The 15,477-nt window shown below is 48.7% G+C and overlaps 1 protein-coding gene across 1 annotated transcript in view; it reads right to left on the bottom strand.

Annotated features, from left to right (window-relative positions):
• Nucleotides 1-1,381: 1,381 nt before the first annotated feature.
• Nucleotides 1,382-15,477, bottom strand: part of GUCY2D (guanylate cyclase 2D, retinal) — a 31,709-nt gene continuing 17,613 nt past the window's right edge. The window contains exons 8-19 of the mRNA XM_063137221.1: nt 13,304-13,384; nt 11,670-11,846; nt 11,044-11,200; nt 9,623-9,772; nt 7,729-7,877; nt 7,468-7,631; nt 5,748-5,940; nt 5,154-5,328; nt 4,848-4,946; nt 2,731-2,825; nt 1,590-1,675; nt 1,382-1,466 (exon numbers count right to left, since the gene is read on the bottom strand). Coding sequence (XP_062993291.1) covers nt 1,382-1,466; nt 1,590-1,675; nt 2,731-2,825; nt 4,848-4,946; nt 5,154-5,328; nt 5,748-5,940; nt 7,468-7,631; nt 7,729-7,877; nt 9,623-9,772; nt 11,044-11,200; nt 11,670-11,846; nt 13,304-13,384 — 1,611 coding nt within the window. The remainder of the gene's footprint in view (nt 1,467-1,589; nt 1,676-2,730; nt 2,826-4,847; nt 4,947-5,153; nt 5,329-5,747; nt 5,941-7,467; nt 7,632-7,728; nt 7,878-9,622; nt 9,773-11,043; nt 11,201-11,669; nt 11,847-13,303; nt 13,385-15,477) is intronic.

Genomic DNA, 15,477 nt, shown 5'->3' on the forward strand with positions numbered 1-15,477 from the left:
GTGGAGGAAAAGGAAAGTACATGTAAAACCCTTCATGATTTGGGGGACTGGGGAGCATGGAAGCCACAATCATTCTTTCACCACATCCCTGAAGGAAGATGAGGTTTTATTTAATAGTGAGGATGGGGGAGGAGCTATAAATTAACTCCACCTAGAATCATAGAATAGCAGAGTTGGAAGGGGCCTACAAGGCCATCGAGTCCAACCCCCTGCTCAATGCAGGAACCCACCTTAAAGCATCCCTGACAGATGGTTGCGAGCAGGGATAAGAGATGCAACGAACCCCACAATTCTATGATTCTATAGACACTGACAGGTTAGAACAGGTTCAGAGGAAGGCAAAAAAATGGTACAGGGACTTGAGGCCAGGCTGAAAGAACTTGGGATATTCAGTCCGGAGAAAAGAAGACAGAGGGGAGAGATGTTAGCAGTGTTCAGGTACGTAAAAGGATACCACAAGGACTATCTTCCATGGTCACAGAAATTAGGAGCCGAAATAATGGGTATAAGTTACAGTTACCTAGATTCCGATTAACTGGAGGTAAGGTCTGTGCAGCCTATGGAGGTTTTGGGTTCTCCATCTCTGAAGGTTTTAAAGAAGAGGCTGGACAGCCTCCTCTGAGGGATGGCTTAACTGGTTTTCCGGCACACTGCAGTGGGTTGGACTAGATGGCCCTTGTGGTTCTTTCCAACTCCACCATTCTATCATTCTGTGAACATACTTAGGAACATCAAAAGTTGCCTTATATGGAATCAGGCCTTTGCACCATCTAGCCTGTTATGGCCAACACGGACTGGCAGCAGTAGCTGTCCAAGATTTTAGGGCAAGTTTCTTTCCCAGCCCCACTTCCTGGAGATGCCAGCAATTGAACCTCTTCTCCAATTGAAATTGGAGAAGAGAAGATGGAGGGGAGACATGACAGCACTCTTCAAATACTTGAAAGGTTGTCACACAGAGGAGGGCCAGGATCTCTTCTCGGTCCTCCCAGAGTGCAGGACACGGAATAAGGGGCTCAAGTTAAAGGAAGCCAGATTCCAGCTGGACATCAGGAAAAACTTCCTGACTGTTAGAGCAGTACGACAATGGAACCAGTTACCTAGGGAGGTTGTGGGCTCTCCCACACTAGAGGCCTTCAAGAGGCAGCTGGACAACCCTCTGTCAGGGATGCTTTAGGGTGGATTCCTGCATTGAGCAGGGGGTTGGGCTCGATGGCCTTGTAGGCCCCTTCCAACTCTGCTATTCTGTGATTCTATGATTCTATGAACCGGAGTCCTTTTGCGTGCAAAGCAGGTGCTGTGCCACTGAATTACAGCCCCTCGTCCCCCCGTTCCAGCCTCACCTCCCGTCACAACCGCCTTGCATTACACAGCTACCCTCTGGCTAGAACATCCCCGGACGTGCTTTCTGTAGTTTCTTTTTCCGGTCTTCAGGAATCTCCTCCAAGCTGATCCCATGGTTGCTTGCACTGGAAGCGAAGAGAGAAGATGAGAGAGGGGTGAAGATGGCCTCGTTCCTTGGTCACCCAGCACCCACCCACCCGCTGCCACATTCTGTTCCAAATGGGATGCCCCGGCCCCTGTCCTCTCACCCTGGCTGCAGGTCAGGGGGCGTAGGGATGGGCTTGTTGAAGCCTTGACGGCCAGAGAGCCAAAACGTCTCTTCGACGCCTTTTCCCTGCAGAGAAAAGAAAGAGGGACTAACAGGGCTTGTGGTGGGCAGAAGGAAAGGGAAAGGAACCTCTCGTGCAAGCACTGAGTCATTACTGACTCTTGGAGGGATGCCAGCTTTCGCTGACGTTTTCTTGGCAGGCCTTATAGCGGGGTGGTTTGCCGTTGCCTTCCCCGGCCATTATTACCTTTCCCCCAGCTAGCTGGCTACTCATTTAACCGACCTCGGGAGGATGGAAGGCTGAGTCAACCCGAGCTGGCTGCCTGAAACCAGCTTCCGCTGGGATCGAACTCAGGCCGTAGGGAGAGTTTCAGCTGCAGAAACTGGATGATACATTTCCCATCACTCTGAAGACCAGCTGCCCAGGAGGGTCCCCAGCAGGTGACAACTCAAGGCTCTGGCCAACTTCATCCAGGGTCTCTGAAGTTTATTTATTTATTTATTTATTTATTTATTTATTTATTGCACTTATATACCGCTCCCATAGCCAGGGCTCTCTGGGCGGTTTACAGAAATTCTAAAATTGAGATCAAAACGAGTACACAAAATTTAAAATTCTAAAACACAGAACAGACACACATAAAGCATTAAATACCGTTAAAAAACTAAACATGTGAGTGATTAAGATGTGCCGCCATATGCCTGGACAAAGAGGAAAGTCTTAACCTGGCACCGGAAAGATAGCAGCGTTGGCGCCAGGCGAGCCTCATCAGGGAGATCGTTCCATAGACTGGGGGCCACCACCGAAAAGGCCCTGTCCCTCATTGCCACACTCCGAGCCTCTCTCGGAGTAGGCACCCGGAGGAGGACTTTAGATGTTGAACGTAGTGACCGGGTATATTCACGTCGGGAGAGGCGAGAGAAGTTCACACTGAACACACCCTCGGCCTGGCCCCGTTCATTTCATCACCAGGGACGTGCACGTGAACAGGGCAAGCACTTTGCTCACTGAGCCTCACTAAGATTGGCATGCTCACCACCTTCTGGATGAAGCTTTGGACAGAGAACTGTGTGGTTTTTTGGGGGGGTGTTGAAAGAAGCCCCCAATCCCCACTGCATACCTTGAGCTCCGTTTTGCCCCGGAGATCCAACTTGAAGCCCTCTTTGAGCGAATGCAGGATCTCAACTGTGCGTATGTTGACGTGGATTCGATAAGCTGCAGAGGCCACAGGAGGAGAAGGGTGAGGTGGAGATGCCGCCGAGGGCCAGTCAAAGTGGGCTGGAGATGCCAGTGCTAATAATGGTTGCGGTGGGGTGAAACCCATAGGATAGGATGGCCCTATTGCCCCTGGCTGAAAAAGACGCTGCGCTGTAGCGGCTAGAGCTGGATGGAGACTCTCTTTCATCTCAAGGGCTGAACGTGGCTTCAGAAAAACTCTCAGTGGCCACGTTCCTGCAGTGGCTGGGCCCAAATATTTAGCTTACAGCTCTTCCTGCCATTACCTAAGACTTAGGAGGAGCTCTCTCCAGTATTTGAGGCAGTAAGCCTGTGCGCCCCAGTTGCTGGGGAACATGGGTGGGAGGCTGCTGTTGCACCATGTCCTGCTTGTTGGTCCCTGGTTGACGGCTGGTCGGCCACTGTGTGAACAGAGTGCTGGACTAGAAGGACCCTTGGTCTGATCCAGCATCAGGGCACTTCTGATGTTCTGATGTTCATTTCAGCCTTCTAGGATGGGGAAAATACTGCACAAAAGCCAGGAAACACAAGGGCATCCTGTGAGGTGGGTTAAGCCACTGCCTATAGCCTAACCCACCTCACAGGACTGTCGTGAGGATTAAGTGAATGAAATTTAATAGGGATAAATGCCAAGTTCTACATTTAGGAAATAGAAACCAAATGCACAGTTACAAGATGGGGGATACTTGGCTCAGCAATACTACAAACGAGAAGGATCTTGGAATTGTTGTAGATCGCAAGCTGAATAGGAGCCAACAGTGCGATATGGCTGCAAGAAAGGCAAATGCTATTTTGGGCTGCATTAGTAGAAGTATAGCTTCCACGTGAGGTACTGGTTCCTCTCTCTTCAGCCCTGGTTAGGCCTCATCTAGAGTATTGCATCCAGTTATGGGCTCCACAATTCAATAAGGACGCAGACAAGCTGGAGCGTGTTCAGAGGAGGGCAACCAGGATGATCAGGGGTCTGGAAACAAAGCCCTATGAAGAGAGACTGAAAGAACTGGGCATGTTTAGCCTGGAGAAGAGAAGATTGAGGGGAGACAGGATAGCACTCTTCAAATACCTAAAAGGTTGTCACACAGAGGAGGGCCAGGATCTCTTCTCGATCCTCCCAGAGTGCAGGACACGGAATAACGGGCTCAAGTTAAAGGAAGCCAGATTCCAACAGGACATCAGGAAAAACTTCCTGACTGTTAGAGCAGTACGACAATGGAATCAGTTCCCTGCGGAGGTTGTGGGCTCTCCCACCCTAGAGGCCTTCAAGAGGCAGCTGGACAAGCATCTGTCAGGGATGCTTTAGGGTGGATTCCTGCATTGAGCAGGGGGTTGGACTGGATGGCTTTGTAGGCCCCTTCCAACTCTGCTATTCTATGATTGTATGATTCTAAGTGAACCCTTTGCACGGTGCCCTGATTGTGGTCCTTAGGAGGAAAACGGTGATATAAACGTGCGGGTAATGTGATGACATGGCTAAAATCCAAATTAACCTATGGGTTCTCATAGGTAGGCCACTAAGCACCAGGTCCACGGTGCAGGCAACAAAGGCCATTCCAACTTTCTACCTGGCCTGTTGCCACCAGCTGTGCCTGGACCATCCATAGGGATATCAGATAAATCCACAGTGGAGTCAAATGAGTTCAGATTTCTATGAGTCAGACCTGCAAATTCCGCAACAGACTGCCTTTTTCCAAGTTGCACGGATTCCATGGACTTGTGGGCGTTTTTTATTATTATTTGGGGGAGGGGGGATTTGCACTAATGTGTACTTGTGCAAATGGATCGAAATCCTTGTACATCCCTAAAAAAAAAATCTATGAAAGACACCTGACAAACCACAAAACACAAGCGGAATGGATTTAAGAAAATCCGCCCATTGCTTACACTGCTCCTGTTCAACAGCATCCCCCAATGGGCAGCCCAAGTTCCGTCTAACTTGAGGCGAACGGTGTTCTACCAGCCAAACCACGAACTCTCCCCCAATCCGGGCTAGGGGCTACTCACGCAGGCCTGTGGACTCCATCCGCGAGGCAGTGTTGACCGTGTCCCCAAAGAGACAATATCGTGGCATCGTGAGTCCCACCACGCCAGCCACGCAAGGCCCTGCCAAGGGAAACAGCCACATTCGTTCTCGCTCCCAGGAACACTCTCCTGAACCTAAACAGCTCACTCCACCAACCCTTTCTCCATCCCTGCCATTCTCTTTGCCCTTAAGGAGGGCCGGGCAATGGCCCACAGGGCCATATGGTCCAAGTGTGGCTGAAGGCCTTTAGCGCGGCCTGCAGCAGCCGAGCCTTCGCGCCGACCTACCTGAGTGCAGGCCGATGCGAATCCGTACGGGCACTTCTGGCATGTGACGCATCCTGAAGGAGCCAACGGCGCTGAGGATGTCCAGCGACATGTTGGCGATCTCCCCTGCGTGCCGGTTCCCGTTGCGTTTGGGCAGTCCCGAAGCGACCATGTAGGCATCCCCGATGGTCTCCACCTGCCACCCAAAACAGCAGCTGTCAAAGCCGACCGGAGATCTCGGACGGGGAAAAGTCAGCTGGAGGTGGGAACCCAACTCCAGAAGGGAGGTGGGAAGCTAGCAGAGGAGAAGGGTTCCTCCAGTTTTCAGAGGACCTCCAGTTGTCGGAGGACCAAGGAGACCCAGGAGTTGGACACAGGATAACTGTCCCCTCCTCTCTGACATCTGTAGGAAACCAAGTTGGAGGTCGCTCTGGAGGCCCAGCACTCCAGTCCTCCATGCCAAAGTTCACCAGTCACTTCGCTGTCGGAAGAATCTTTGCTTGCTATCTCCGAGCATCAAGGTCATCCTGTTTCTTTCCCTCACCTCCCTGCCTCCTCCCTTTCTCTGCCTTCTGCCCAGAGGAAAGACGCCCCACAGGGATGATCTGCCTGCACCTTATAGACATCGTGGGAGCCGATGATGGCGTCGAAGAGGCTGTAAAGATCGTTGAGAAGGTCGACCACCTCAATGGGCTCACTCATGGCCGAGATGGTGGTGAAGCCCACAATGTCACTGAAGTACAAGGTCACCTCCTCAAAGTACTCTGGCTCTACCGGTTGTCCCGTCTTCAGGGCCTCGGCCACAGAACTGAAGGGGTCACACGGAGAAATGTCAGGCTTAGGTGCGCATAATCCTGGCCAACTGAGAAATTACTGAAGCTTTCAAATAGTGTGTTGCTGCATAGTGCTTCCATATGAGCTGAAATACTACGGAAGAAACTTCCGAAGGCACGTGGGCAAAAGGAACAGCTCGGATCTCACAGGAAAGTGAAATTTTGCGATCTTGCGAAATTAGAAACCCTTCTTTTTTAATGAACATTTTAAAAATTGTAATAAATGTCTATTATTTAGACACTAAATAATGTTAAACATTAACTGTGCAAGTCAATGATTTCTATTCCAGCACCACCCCAGCGAAAACTTCTAGATCCCACAGCGTCCATAACTCCAGATGGAGTTTTAAAAGATAGTTAAGAAAATACAATTTTTGCATTTTAGAGTAGGGGAAAAATGATCTGCTCCCCCCCCCCTCAATTTCATTGATATCCTACATTGCCTAGATGTGTTGGGTTTAGATGTACGAAAGGGCCAAGTTCAAAAGAACCTGCTTGAAGCTCCCTGGGTGGTAGCGTGGCCACCTCCTCAGCACATGGGGGCAAGATGACTGGCCACAATTTGGCTCACAGCTGGGCTACCTCTTACATTTGCCCACTGAAAAGAGACTGGCCATGAGTCAGAACCTGAATGCACTCTCCCTTCAAGCAAAAGAAATCTGTAAGACAACTCCCGGGGGAAGAAAGAGGGCTTTTTTCTTCTATTGTTATCTCACGCCGCTAACCTTCCCTGACCCGACCCTCCCAACTGCCAGGGAAGATTAGCCACTAGAGATGAAGAGAGAACTGCAGGAGGAAACCCAGCCAGCAGTTCCTCCCTGCTGCAAATAGGACTTGAAGCTCTTCCAGTTCCCCTTGCTTGTAATGAGAGGACCTTCAGAGTTCTGAATAGGTAGAGGCGAGGTGTGGAAGCGATCATGTATATCCCAGCCTAAGTTGCTTCACAAGGCCGTTGTAAGGATAAAATGAGAAGAGATCTGAAAAGCGCTTACTGAACAGTGCCAGTAGATACAATCAACGAGATATATATATATATATATATATATATATATATATATATATATATATGTTTCTCCAGAACAGCTGTCCAATGTTCAACCCAGGCCTAGCAATCCCCACAGCTGATGGCAATCATATACATTAATAACAGCAAACCAATCAACAGACATCAATGAAGCCATAATCCCTGTTAATAGCTGAGTCGAAGCAAAGTCAAGACAAAGCGATGTTGGTTAGGAACCTCCTTCATTTGATTCTTGGCGAGGTGAATCGCTTCCTAAAATTGGGGGCGCTGCTGCTTCACCCACGGAAACCCTCCAGGCCCAGTTCAAGGGGAGCCAGCGGCCTACCGGGTCTTTCTTAATGCCCGTGCACTCCAGTTGTCGGAAGGGGCTACCGAAGGGAAGCCAGTACACTTCCCTCATTCCTAGGACTGTGAGGGGTCATCTGCCATCAGGGCCTGCCCCACACGTCCGCTCCCCCCGCCGCTCCCCCAGACTCACGGGGGCAGCATCTGCGTTAGCAACTTGTCCGTCTTCTGCTTCTCAACCTCCAGCTCTTCCGTTCGCTCCCGGATCAAGTCCTCCAAGTTGCTGGAGTACTGCTCCAACATGCGCAGCATGGAGTCGATAATGTTTGTCTTCCGACCTTTGTTGATGCTCTTAAACTGCAGGAGAAGGGCAGAAAGAGAGTTAGAGGGAGCCCTGCTCCCCTCTGAGATCCTGGAGCCCAACTCCCTGGAACCATTCCTGAGGCCAGCTCACCTGGTCGAAAATTTGATTGATGCTTGGCCTTCTTTCAGGCTGTTCGCTCCAGCACTGTTTCATCAGCTGGATGCACTCCATCGGAGCTTGATCTACCGAAACGGAGGGCCGGCAAAGCGGCGGTGGCTTCTCGACTTTCTTGATGATCTCTGTTGGACAAAGACAAAGCTTAGGACCCACCCAAGTCAAGATGCACGGTACTTTATGCCAGGCAAGTTATTTTGGCACAGGAGGCAGAAAATCCCACAAGCACCTCTCCCCGTCCTTGGCAGTAAAAATACAGCAACAAACAATTAAATGGCTAACAATTTGCTGCCCTTTCATGACACCCAAAATCTGCTGCCTCATTCTACCTAAAGTTTGGGCCGGCCCCGACAATGGCCCCCTCTCCGCCCAACTCTGTGTTGTTCACTCTGCTGTCACTCAGCAAACTCTATCATGGCCCTGTTTCAGACATCACCGGTTACTCTTCATAGGAGTTTTGGATAGCCAAACCCCTCCAGAACACCCGTCCAATCCTTAAAATTGGGCCAATCCCGCCCGAGAAGAAGGAGCGACAACGGACAAAGCCACACATCTTTCTTCAGCTCCCATCCACTTGAGCCAACCGAGTGAGTTAATTCACTTCCGACCAAAGCAACCCCCAATAACCCTGCTCAACTCTCTGATCAGCTCAGCTTCTCTGTATCCAGGCCCACTCCAGCCTGACTCAATGAGATTTCATTGTCAAGGGAAATGGCATCTGTTCTAACACAGGTGTGTCCTGTAGACATCCTATGCCAGCTGTCTATGGTTCAGGGTTGGACACAAGGGACAGTTCTATACCAAGCAGGATAAAACACGTTGAAAATGTTTTGAAAACTGTATGTGGAGTATGTCAGGGCCCCAGCAGTTGCCAAAATTGTTATAAACTGTTTTAAAGCAGTAGTGTAGCTCCTGCCAAAGATGACATAGGTCTGTTTTCCCCCCAATTGTGTTCATTTTGAATGGTTAGCATTCCCTTTGAAAACCTCCTCCTGTGCAAGACATGGAATTTATCACATCAACCTTTAGTCGGGCTTCTCTTACATGGCAAAATGTTTGATATGGAAAACTAATGTGGAAATGTCAGAACTCTAAAGGTGATATCCAAGGCTCCTTTAAAGTTCTGACTGAAACCCGGAGCGGATTCACCGTCCCACTGTCATTGGAGCCACCAGCCTCCACTGCTACGTGGGAGAGGACCTTCTCTGTGGTAGCCCCTCCAACTGCGGAACAATCTCCCTGACGAGGCCCGCCTGGCGCCGACATTGTTATCTTTTCGGCGCCAGGTCAAGACTTTTCTCTTCTCCCAGGCATTTCGTGATATGTAATGAGCCTGGGTCTGGTTTTTTGGCTCATCATTTCTAAAGTTGATATAGTGGTTTTAAACGTATGGGAATTTTGCACATTTTTGTGGTTTTTAATTTTTGTATATTGTTTTTAAATGTTTTATCTTATGTGAACCGCCCAGAGAGCTTCAGCTATGGGGCGGTATATAAATGCAATAAATAAATTAAATAAATAAATTAAATAAATAAATACAGGGCCATATAGCTCACTAGTGGGGCACATTCTTTGCTTGCAGAATGTCCCACGCTCAGAAACTCCAAGGAGGGACAGAAAAGTCTAAGACTCTACAGAGCTGCTGCCAGTCAGTGCAGGTAATACTGGCCTAGAAAGTCTCATGGCAGAAGGCAGCTTCTGCTGTTCGTGTTAGGCTGAGTTTCCCACATCACAGACTGTGCTGGATGGACTGTGCGTGAATGTTCTGCCCCGGTCCGTCATTCCGATCAAGGTGAGACAGGAGAAAAGCAGTGGCAAAGGGCAGGCATCCTGTGAGAGGGAACGGGGGTGGGCACCCCCCTCGACTTACCTTCGGGGCTCATATCCAGCATGCAGTAGGGGGCAGCACGGCAGATGACTTCCTGCATAATTATGGAGATACTGTAAACATCTCCCCGGAAGGTGCCTTTTCGTTCCTGCGATGAATCCCGCAACAGCTCCGGTGCCGTCCAGAACCGGTCTGGAAGGGGAAATGCCAACTAAAAACCCAGCAACCTCTTCCATCCCATTGAACCCCCTTTAGCTGCTCAAGTGGCATCGTTGATTAGGGTGACCATATCTGGGAAACCAAAAAAGAGGACACCTAGTGTGTGTGGGGGGGGAAGCAGCTTTCTGAGTCCTGCAGAAAGTACGTTATTCCCCCGCCACCTTAAAGAACCCGATTGGAGTGGAGGAGGGGAAAGGATTTCATTCTGCACCACCACCATCCACTCCAATTGGGGCCTTTTCTATAATGTCCACCAATGACCCACTTTCCCCTTTAAGACCTCAATTAGAGCTCGGGGTGGGGGAATGATGTGCCTCAAGAAAGCATGTCATTCCCTCCTGCCATGCTAATGGCAGCCTTAAAGAGGAAGGTGTGTCATTCCAGGACATTATTGAAAATTATAGAAAATCCCCCCCTGACACCATGGAAAGAACAAAAAACAGGACAAATCTGGGGAAATCCTGACATTTGGTCACCCTACCGTTGATCTCCCTCCTTAGAATGGATTCCTTCTCCTGCATTAAGAGCAGGGTGGGCTGAATTTAAGCCCAGCAATAGGGACTTCCACATCCCGCTCTTATTCAACCACTGGCAATAGAACCTCACTTCATTCTGCAACCTGGCTGCGATCAGCCTTCTTCTTCCTGCAGGAACATTCTGCATCACCCAAGGAAGATGCAGGCGTGACCAAAGAGATTGTCTCTTACGTTGGCTACATTCCTGGTGCAACTTTGTCTACATTCCAGCAACTACGTGGGCTGTCTACAGCCAGGTTTGTCCTGGGGGCTGTTTGTTGCTTATGGACAGTGAATCCTAGAATCATAGAATGCTAGAATACCAGAGCTGGAAGGGGCCTACAAGGCCATCGAGTCCAACCCCCCACTCAATGCAGGAATCCACCCTAAAGCATCCCTGACAGATGGTTGTCCAGCTGCCTCTTGAAGGCCTCTAGTGTGGGAGAGCCCACCACCTCCCTAGGGAACTGGTTCTATTGTCGTACTGCTCTAACAGTCAGGAAGTTTTTCCTGATATCCAGCCAGAATCTGGCTTCCTGCCCCTTGAGCCCATTATTCTGTGTCCGGCACTCTGGGAGGCCCATTATTCTGTGTCCTGCACTCTGGCACTGCCTAACATCTCCCATCCGGACGCAGCTATGTTCCTTTCCCATCTACCACTGCCTGCCCCTTGTCCCAGACCCTTTATTTCCTCCTCTCCCTTCCCAGTTCCCAGCCTCCCTTACTGACCCTCGGGCTTCATGGGTTCTCGGATGATCTTCTGGGCCTCTAGTAGCTCATTGTAGCCATGATCCGTGACCTTCAGGACAAAGCGGCCATCCACCACGCAGTTCCGAGACTTCAGCCGCCCGTGCGGAAATTCATGATGGTGTAGGTATTTCATCCCCTGGAGGGGAAAAGACAGGATGAGGCTCAGCTCACGGCCCCACTTTATTCCTCTGACCTGCCACGGCCGTCCCACCCCCTCCTTCCCCCTCGAGAGTGGCCTAAGCCAATCCAGATGCTTAACAAATTGACATGTGTGGACAACAGATCCTGCTGTAATCTAATGTCCAGCTTGCTGGATTGTGTAAGCAGAAAGACCTATACAATTATTCCAGTAGAGGCTGGTGGCTCTGATGTCAGTGGGGCAGTGAATCCACTCTAGGTTTCAGCCAGAACTCTAAAGGAGCTCTCCAAAGTGAGAAGCAAGTGGTAGCAATGCAAAGCACCTTGGGCAGCTCCTTAACCGTTTTGGCTGAAACTTGGAGGGGATTCACTGCCCCACTGACAATGGAGCCACCAGCCCCCACTGCCATGCGGCGTGGCATTTCCAAAGCAATCCCTAGATCCTTCTGCCGGCTCCCCGCAGGCACCTTAATCAGGTCCAGCAGCAACGATGACTTGAACATCCAGTCCAACTTCATATCCTCATTGCGGATAAGATCTTCAAGGCTCCCCCGTGTGCAGTGCTCAGAGACGATGGCAAAGATGCCACAGTCGTGGAAGAAGCCCAAGAAAAGGTTCACGTTTTCATGGCGCAGATCCCGGAGCTGAAGACAGGGCGAAGCAACAGGAATGGAGGGAATGAGGGCAGAACGGACCCAGAAAAAATGGCTGATGTTGAAAGATAGCAGTAAAACTGTATACACTCGTTGCTGGGGAACATGGGTGGGAGGGTGCTGTTGCACCATGTCCTGCTTATGGTTCCTTGGTCAACAGCTGGTTGGCCACAGTGTGCTGAACAAGATGGCCCCTTGGTCTGATCCAGCAGGGCTCTTCTTATGTTCTGATGATGTTCCAGCAGAGGGCGCTGTGCTCAGTCCTAGTGGCCAGTTTGTTATTGCAGTGAGGAGTTAGATGTGAAGGCCCAGAAAAAAACTGGAAAAATTCAGAAAAAAACCAGTTTTTCCCCAGGTTTTCCCATTTTTTCTGAAGCCTTTTTTTGGTTTTTTCCCAAAAAATTGGAAAAATTGAAAAAAATGAAGAAAAAAACAATTACAGGAAGTTTTATTTTAGCATGATGAATAAAATGTTTAATACAAGGTATTCAGATATTTACTTCTCCAAATGATTTCTAAAAACTGTACAGGATCAGATTATTACAATTTCTGTGCATCAAGGACAAGCAAGTCCTAGGTTGTAAACTGAGACTACAACTCTCAAATGGAAGAGCAAGATGCATTTCTGCCTCTAGGGGGCAGCACTGCCACTGAAGCAAAGACTGAAACTACCGTATTTCTTCGATTCTAAGACGCACTTTTTTCCCATATAAACATCTCTAAAAATGGGGGGCGTCTTATTATTTCTTAGAATCAAAGCTTTTTTTCTGTTGGTGGTACTGAAATTAGTGTGTGTTTTACAATCAATGGCATCTTAGAATCGAAGCAATACGGTAATAGTGATAGCTATAGGTCAGAAAATTTCATGCATATTCATTGAATCTTTTTTTCCTCAGTTCTTTTTATGGGAATGGGGGCTTTATGTCTTGACACTGGAGGACTAGCAGAGACATAAATAATTTTCTCTGTTACTAATGTTGGCGGTTTCTTCTGTTGTTTTTTAAAATTGTTTTTTGCCTGCTCTTCATAAACTGGAAGAACCAAAGAGGTTTCTTACAGTTCGGGTGCTCCTAACAGTTCAGGAGCTTGTGACTCCATTTGTTATCAAAAAAATGTAAAAAAAAAAGTAAATTAAATTTGTAATAATTGTTTGAATATGCTACTTTTAATATACAAAATGTAATAATTTTATGCCAAACCAACTTGGACATAATTACATTTTATGTTCCTAAGTGACTTTCAATCTGTATGAAGTGCTAATATTGCATTATTTCAATTTTTCCGAAAATTTCTGTTCCCCCCCCCCAAAAAAACAGGAAAAAAACAGGTTTTTTTCCAATGGCTTCAAAATTTCCGGAATTTTTACATCTCTAGTTACTACTACTCTGCTCAGGGAGCGGTACTGGTACCCACTGATCTCTGAATGCAATGAAAGAGACAGAGCTCACCTTGCAAAAAGCTGTTTTGGTAGCAGGTTTGATTTCAATGTGCTTTTCTCCTGGGAATTTCTTCAACCATACCCAGTCACCCTAGGAAGAATGACACAGGAGTGCATAAATGGTTGTCCTCTATCCTCTAAGATAATGTGTGAGAAAGAAAGAAGAGAAGATACACACACTCAAACCCTCCCCACACCCTGAAAGTGTGACACGAGGAAGAAAAAGGGGGTATCACTGATTTTTTAAAAAGAAGCAAAATGACTTGAATGTGAAGCATGAAATTAACAACAAGAAATCATAGCATAACAGAGTTGGAAGGGGCCTACAAGGCCATTGAGTCCAACCCCCTGCTCAATGCAGGAATCCACCCTAAAGCGTCCCTGACAGATGGTTGTCCAGCTGCCTCTTGAAGGCCTCTAGTCTGGGAGAAGAGCCCACAACCTCCCTAAGGAACTGATTCCATTGTCATACTGCTCTAACAGTCAGGAAGTTTTTCCTGATGTCCAGCCTGAATCTGGCTTCCAGTCACTTGAGCCCGTTATTCTGTGTCCGGCACTCTGGGAGGATCGAGAAGAGATCCTGGCCCTCCTCTGTGTGACAACCTTTTCAGTATTTGAAGAGTGCTATCATGTCTCCCCTCAATCTTCTCTTCTCCAGGTTAAACATGCCCAGTTGTTTCAGTCCCTCCTCATACGGCTTTGTTTCCAGACCCCTGATCATCCTGGTTGCCCTCCTCTGAACACGCTCCAGCTTGTCTGTGTCCTTCTTGAATTGTGGAGCCCAGAACTGGACGCAGTACTCTAGATGAGGCCTAACCAGGGCCGAATAGAGAGGAACCAGTACCTGACGCGATTTGGAAGCTATACTTCTATTAATGCAGCCCAAAACAGCATTTGCCTTTCTTGCAGCCATATCGCACTGTTGGCTCATATTCAGCTTGCGATCTACAACAATTCCAAGATCCTTCTCATTTGTAGTACTGCTGAGCCAAGTATCCCCCATCTTGTAACTGTGCCTTTGGTTTCTATTTCCGAGATGTAGAACTTGGCATTCATCCCTATTAAATTTCATTCGGTTGTTTTCAGCCCAGCGCTCCAGCCTATCAAGATCACTTTGAAGTTTGTTTCCGTCTTCCAGGGTATTAGCTATCCCACCCAATTTTGTGTCATCTGCAAATTTGATCAGCGTTCCCTGCACCTCCTCATCCAAATCATTAATAAAAATGTTGAAGAGCCCTGGGCCCAGGACTGAGCCCTGCGGTACCCCACTCGTTGCCTCCTCCCAGTTTGAGAAGGTACCGTTGATAAACACTGGTTGAGTTTGATTCTGTAGCCAACTGTGAATCGTGTGTGTGTGTGTGTGTCACACACACACAGGGAAAGCATTTAAGGAAGTCCTCGTTCTCAGCTAACTGATCTACCTCATCAGTCCTTCAATCCATTTCTTGGGGAGCACCTGGTCTAATCTGTGAACGATACCTAGGGAAGGCACTTGACCACGCAGCCTGTGAATTCAGCACAAGCAGACACCACCCACTCCCCTCTCCTTGCCCACCCCGGGGGACAAAGAAAGGGAGGTGAAAGACAGACACAGCACTTCTAATGGTTGCTATGGCATATGTTTCGGTGTCCATTAAGCCGCCTGCTGTCCTACTGGCTGTCATCCCCTCGGAGTGCAGAAGGGTTGCCAAGCCACAAGGCGTGCTAACAGATTTGGTTTCCCACCGCTGCACCTTTAAGGCCAGGAGGAAACAAATCAGAACTGAGTTCCACCTGGAGTGAAAGCCAAGGGGGAATCATCTTCCTTAGGGAATTTTGTCTCTCTAGAGCAGTGTTCCTCAACTAGATGCCTTCCAGATGTGTTGGGCTACAAGCTCCGTCCGACGAGCGTTTTCCCGCAAGCTCGTTCCTGGGCATTCACGGGTTGCTCACATGACGTCGTCTGCCTCTCGCCCATCTTAGAATCATAGAATAGCAGAGTTGGAAGGGGCCTACAAGGCCATCGAGTCCAACCCCCTGCTCAAGGCAGGAATCCACCCTAAAGCATGCCTGACAGATGGTTGTCCAGCTGTAGGGTGACCCTATGAAAAGGAGGACAGGGCTCCTGTATCTTTAACAGTTGCATAGAAAAGGGAATTTCAGTAGGTGTCATTTGTATATATGGGGAACCTGATGAAATTCCCT

The sequence above is a fragment of the Elgaria multicarinata genome, chromosome 11 (genome assembly GCF_023053635.1).
Source record: "Elgaria multicarinata webbii isolate HBS135686 ecotype San Diego chromosome 11, rElgMul1.1.pri, whole genome shotgun sequence".
In the NCBI taxonomy this organism is placed as follows: Eukaryota; Metazoa; Chordata; class Lepidosauria; order Squamata; family Anguidae; genus Elgaria; species Elgaria multicarinata.